The 5,873-nt window shown below is 53.8% G+C and overlaps 1 protein-coding gene across 1 annotated transcript; it reads left to right on the plus strand.

The window, feature by feature from the left end:
* Nucleotides 1-1,444: 1,444 nt before the first annotated feature.
* Nucleotides 1,445-5,478, plus strand: FDXACB1 (ferredoxin-fold anticodon binding domain containing 1). The gene is made up of 5 exons (XM_068159904.1): nt 1,445-1,613; nt 2,204-2,360; nt 2,477-2,680; nt 2,849-3,007; nt 4,014-5,478. Exons 1-5 carry the CDS (start codon nt 1,445-1,447, stop codon nt 5,167-5,169), a joined length of 1,845 nt encoding a protein of 614 aa, XP_068016005.1. The 3' UTR covers nt 5,170-5,478.
* Nucleotides 5,479-5,873: the final 395 nt, after the last annotated feature.

Here is a 5,873-nt window from a genome sequence, read left to right on the forward strand (position 1 = left end):
GCAGCTTCAGGTATGTCCAGGACTGCTTCAGGTGTGTCCAGGGCAGCTTCAGGTGTGTCCAGGACTGCTTCAGGTGTGTCCAGGGCAGCTTCAGGTGTGTCCAGGGCAGCTTGTTGTCTTGTTCACAAACACTTTGCTAGTTTCACTCCCCTCCTCTGATGTTTTGCAAACATCTTATTGCATGAGCTTCTCCCTTGGTTGTTGCTAGAGGATTTCAGAGTGTTTCACAAGCAACAGAAAAGGCTTCTCCAGGGGAGATCAGACTGGCAAAACAACTTCATGATAACTGAAACCCACTCAAGAGTGTGGGGATTAGATAAGAACTGAATGGCAGACGTCTGTATCCTCAATCTCTAGAATGACTCACGTCGTGGGGAGGCATCCAAGGGCTGCAGCCAGTCCAGAGCAGCTGCAGATGGAAACTGCAGAGCTGCAGTCAACAGAGAGGAGAACAGTGTCCTGCTTTCAGGGTGCACATCACACTACTCAGCACTGGTTAGGCCACACTTTGAGTCCTGTGTCCGGTTCTGGGCCCCTCAGTTTAGGAAAGATGTTGAGTTGCTGGAGGGTGTCCAGAGAAGGGCAACCAAGCTGGGGAGGTGAGACACCGGCACAGGCTGCCCAGAGGCAAGAAACTGGCATTTTTGAGTGAAATACAATGAGGTTAGCTGGGCAAGAACGCTTGAAATGCAAAATACCACTCCCTGCATGACCTGAAATACCTGTTCTGGGGTGGCACAGGAGCACGACTCAACAAGAAGAAAATGACAGAAACCAATTCTGTCATCTCTAAGCACAAATGTCCTTCAGAACCTGCTCTCCAAACCCAGCAGACTAGGCTTCATTTCTGTGTACATCCTTTTTATCCCCTGATGCCTTCCCTTTGTTGCCATCTGAAGAGAAATTTGTTTCAAGCTGTGAGTGTACTGGGGGGAAAAAAAGAAACTCTCACATTTAGCCTGGCTAAATATAAGTAAAAAAACGCTGAAAATGTATTTATCCAGGGCTGGAGCACCCCTGCTCTGAGGACAGGCTGAGGGAGCTGGGGTTGTTCAGCCTGGAAAAGAGAAGGCTCCGGGGCGGGGGAACCTTAGAGCTGCCTTGCAATGGCTGAGCTTGCCTTGTCCCATTTTAAACCTTCCGCTGTGTGACTCTGAGGCACTGCCCTTGCTCTGTGCAGCAGCTGAGGGCACACACAGAGAGCAATGCTCAGCCTGCCGCCGCTGGTCAGTTTCCGCTCCTGCCCTCGCCGGCGCCGCCGGCAGCTCCTTGCGCAGCGGCTCCGAGAGCGCAGCGGCTGCCGGCAAAGCTCCGGGGCGGACCGAAGGGAGGAAGCCGCTCTGGCAGCCGACCCAAGGGAGCCTCCCAGCCGCCACCAAGAGGCGCTGAAGCCGGTAGCGGCCGGCGGGGACGTCATGAAGCGGCGCCCGCAGCCGCCGCGCCGATGGCGGCGGTGCGCAGAGTGCTGCTGCTCGGGGAGGGCAACTTCTCCTTCGCTGCCTCCCTCTGCGGGGTCGCGGGGACCTGCGTGCTGGCCACTTGCTACGAGAGCGAAGAGGAGGTGTCCGGGCGGGGGGGAGCCGCGGAGAACATCCGCCGGCTGCGGGAAGGAGGTAGGCGCCGCCGGCTGGGCTGGGCAGCCGAGGCAGGGCGGCAGTGGAGCCCCCCCGGGCACGGCCACCGAGGGCTAGGAAGGGGAGAGGGGAGGTGTGGCTGGTGCTGGGCGATTAGCTGTAAGAGATGCTTGCCTCCGTTAAACCGGGGACCTGACACTGCGGTGCCTCCGTGGGACTTGCCCGGCCGCTTGGGAGCCCTTCACCACCGCGGGCATCTCGGAGGAATGGGAACCGTTCAAGAGGCGAAATCAGCTATTATCGGCCCAGGGAGGTCGTGGATGCCTGCCCCCTGTGTTCAAGGCCAGGTACAGGGGGGTTGGAACTGGATGGTCTTGAAGGTCTCATCCAACCCAAACCATTCTCTAAGTACCCCAAAATCTAATCAGACTGAAATGGCACTGGAACAAGTGGCCAGGTAGCAGACAGCAGCCTCTGCAAGAGAGCAGAGGAAGCTTTCTGGTGTTGCATGGTGCCCTTGAGTGGGAAGATGCCCAGCTCTGCTAGGCTTTGACATGGACTAAAGGACTTCAACTGCTACCTTTGCTTAAAATCCTCGTAACAATAAACATTGATTTTGCCTTTCGCAGGAGCAGAAGTTTTGTTTTCTGTGGACTGCACCAAGCTGAAGGAGTATTTTCCAGCAGAGAAAAGAGAATTTGATTGCATTTATTTCAACTTCCCTCACTGTGGGAGGAAGGCTGGGGTGGTGAAGAACAGAGAGCTGCTCGCAGGCTTCTTCCGCAGGTGAGTTAAAGCAGGAGTGGCTCTGTGCTGCCTGACTGCATGGCTCAGGTTCCTTGCTGTGCTGCAGGTGATCTTCTGGCATTATAAGATCTCTTTTTCTTTCTTGTCCCTTCCAGCTCTGCAGAAGTGCTGACAGAGGAAGGAGAAGTCCACGTGGCTCTTTGCAATGGGCAAGGTGGGACACCTGCTGATCAGCCTAGGAGGGAATGGCACAACAGCTGGCAAGTAGTGGCTGTGGCAGCAGGAGCTGGATTTATCCTGAGTAATGTTCATCCTTTTGAAGCAGAAACTATCCATGGATATCAGTGTACAGGCTACAGGTAAGCACCATGAGGCAAAGCTACAGAGCTGATATTCATGCTCCTGCAGTGCCTGTCGCTGTGTCCAGAGGTGGACACAATACTCCAGGTGAGGTCTCAAGTAGTCCTTCCTTGTGAAACAGTAAAACACAAGAAATAATCAAGGGCTTTGCTTTTGTGTATTGTCAGGAGCCAGGATAAATCTTTCTGTGTCAAGGGTGCTTTGAACCACATCTTCACACGGAGCACTCCACTGCCATGTTTCAAGCCTGTGAGCTGTGAGCTAGAGCTGGAGGGAAGGAAAGTTTCTTTTCAAGTACCCCAAGTGCTTGTGGATAAAGTGAAGAGGTAAGTTGGAATCTGCTTTGTACTGTGCTGGGGAAGGAATTCAGGAGCTGCCTTGGTGTCCTGTTAAGGCTGGGTAGGATAAAAACTGGTGAGCTTTTTAGATGAACTGCTGCATACTTTGGAGACTATCCAGGGCTAGCATAATTTAATCCATTTCTGCAGTGTGGTGATGCCTGTGCTGAGTAAAAATAGCCATGCTGATACTGTTAAGTCCCATTCCTGTTCTACCAGCAGAAGTACACCTCACAGAATCACAGAATGGTAGGGGTTGGAAGGGACCTCTGAAGATCATGGGCAAGAAGGCCAATGGCATCCTGGCATTCACCAAGAAAAGTGTGGCCAGGAGGAGCAGGGAGGTCATTGTGCCCCTGTACTCAGCACTGGTTAGGCCACACCTTGAGTCCTGTGTCCAGTTCTGGGCCCCTCAGTTTGAGAAGGACATTGTGACACTTGAAGGTGTCCAGAGAAGGGCAACAAGGCTGGGGAGGGGTCTGGAGCACAGGCCTGTGAGGAGAGGCTGAGGGAGCTGGGGTTGCTTAGCCTGGAGAAGAGGAGGCTCAGGGCAGACCTCATTGCTCTCTACAACTACCTGAAGGGAGGTTGTAGCCAGGAGGGGGTTGGTCTCTTCTCCCAGGCAAGCAGCACCAGAACAAGAGGGCACAGTCTCAAGCTGTGCCAGGGGAAGTTTGGGCTGGAGGTAAGGAGAAAGTTCTTCCCAGAGAGAGTTGTTAGCCACTGGGATGTGCTGCCCAGGGAGGTGGTGGAGTCCCCATCCCTGGAGGTGTTCAAGAGGGGATTGGATGTGGCACTTGGAGCCATGGTTTAGTCATGAGGTCTATGGGTGACAGCTTGGACTTGATGATCCTTGAGGTCTCTTCCAACCTTGGTGATTCTGTGATCTGTGACTTCTTTGGCTAAACTGCTACACTCCAATGACGACCACAGGAAGGCATTGCAGGGAAATCTGTTCAGTGGTGTCTGCAATTTGCACTTCTGTTTTTCACAGGGGTTTCCTGGAGCTAAATTCAAGCCATCCAGTACGGACAATAAAGGAGAAGCTCACGGCAGAGCTCAGCGAAGCCTTTCCGTTACAGGACATTGACTGCTGCCTTCCTCTGCTCCATCAAGGCCACCTCAATGGTGTTTGTCCCTCAAATGTCTTTTGGATCACTCTGAGCCCAGAGGAGACTCCAAGCACTGAAGAAATGCCTAATGGACAGGCAAATGTTGATTTTTGCAGGGACAGAGATAAGAATGGCTGGGTGAAGGTACAAGAGGGACACCACACTGCAAACCAGTTTTGTCTTAGACCTTCCCTTCTGCCTCATGCTCAGGCAGTAATTCAAAGAGGAGCCTCTCCACCAGGGACACTTCATGTCCTTTCTGGCCCTGTTTTCAGGAAGTGTCTTATCACTCCTTACTCCATGCCTGTTTTTCATGAGATGGTTTTTGTATGTGCAGTTAGCAGGGGTACAGAGAACAGCTGTGTCCAGATGTTGGCAAAGAACATTCAGTCAAGCCTACGGGCTCTTCACCAGACTCTTTCCAGCTTGAAACTGAAGATCAGTCTGGAGGAAGCAACAAGCTTTGAAACAGCTGAGCTGAGGGACTTTGCTGCTTTTGAATCTCAGCTTAGCAAAACTGAGTACTTCATTTGTGTGGGGGTAGAGACTTCAGGCTCCTGTGTGGGAGTTATAAGAACAGATCATTGTCAGCTAGTAAGCAGTGAGTTGGTTGTTGTCTGTGCTTCGTTGAACCTTGACCTCCTAGCCATGCTGATCTGTGGCATAGCTGACTGGAGGATGCTCTGGACATCAGACACACGCTTCCTCCATCAGTTTCCTAGAGGAGAGCTAAGGCTTTTCAAGAGCTTTTCTTTATATCCACCTTCCTATGTGCATGATGTCAGCTTTTGGCTTCCTGACGGGGAGCAGTTTGATGAAGTCGCTTTTCACACCATTGCCAGGCAGGTGTCAGGTGAAATGGTTGTGTCCATCCAGTTGCTGGACAGCTTCCAGCAGCCAGAGACTGGTCGGAAGAGCCTCTGCTACAGGCTGACCTTCCAGTCCTGTGACAAGGCCCTGAGCTGCCAGCAGGTGGCAGAGATGCAGCTGCTGCTGCGGGACGAGATAAAGCAGCGCCTGGCTGTGACCCTGCGCTAGAGCCTTGGCTGTTGTCCCCAAGGGCTTGGTGCTGAGCTGGGAGATGTGGTCCTCATCTCCTCGGAGCTAGTGCTGCGTTCTAGCAGTGCCGCTCACGAAGGCAGGGTGGACCTGGAGTGCCTGCACAGGTTCTAAGTGTGGAAATTCTCTGTTAGTGAAGAGAAACCCCTTCTTGTTCTGTGTGTGATGAAACCTCATGGGGGGAAGTGGAGCCTTTGCTAGGGCCTCTGAGAATGGACCTGATCGGTGAGACTCTCCCTGCCCTGTTCCCAGACATTCAGTCCTGGGGGTACCCAATAAAATACTTTAATAAGGATGTGTGGCACATTGAGCTGCCCTGCTGCCCAGCGCTGCCTGGGAAGGGATGGGGAAAAGGGAAGGGAAAGGAGAAGGGAGAGGGAGGGAGAAGGGAAAGGGAGAGGGGAGGGAGTGAGAGAGGGGAGGGAGTGGGAGAGGGGAGGGAGAGGGAGAGGGAGAGGGGAGGGGGAGGGAAGGGAGAGGGAGAGGGAAGGGAGAGGGAGAGGGAAGGGAAAAGGGAAAGGAAAAAGGAAGGGGAAAGGAAAAAGGAAGGGGAAGGGGAAAAGGAAGGAGAAGGAGGAGGGGGAAGGGGAAGGGTGCGCGGGCGGCGGTGGGGGAGGCTGGCCGCAGCAGAGCGCGCTCCCGGCTGCCTGCGCACGCGGCGCGCTCTCGTGCCCACACCCGGC

The sequence above is a fragment of the Melanerpes formicivorus genome, unplaced genomic scaffold, assembly GCF_026170545.1.
Source record: "Melanerpes formicivorus ecotype bairdi unplaced genomic scaffold, bMelFor1.0.p_v2 SCAF_47, whole genome shotgun sequence".
NCBI lineage: Eukaryota > Metazoa > Chordata > Aves > Piciformes > Picidae > Melanerpes > Melanerpes formicivorus.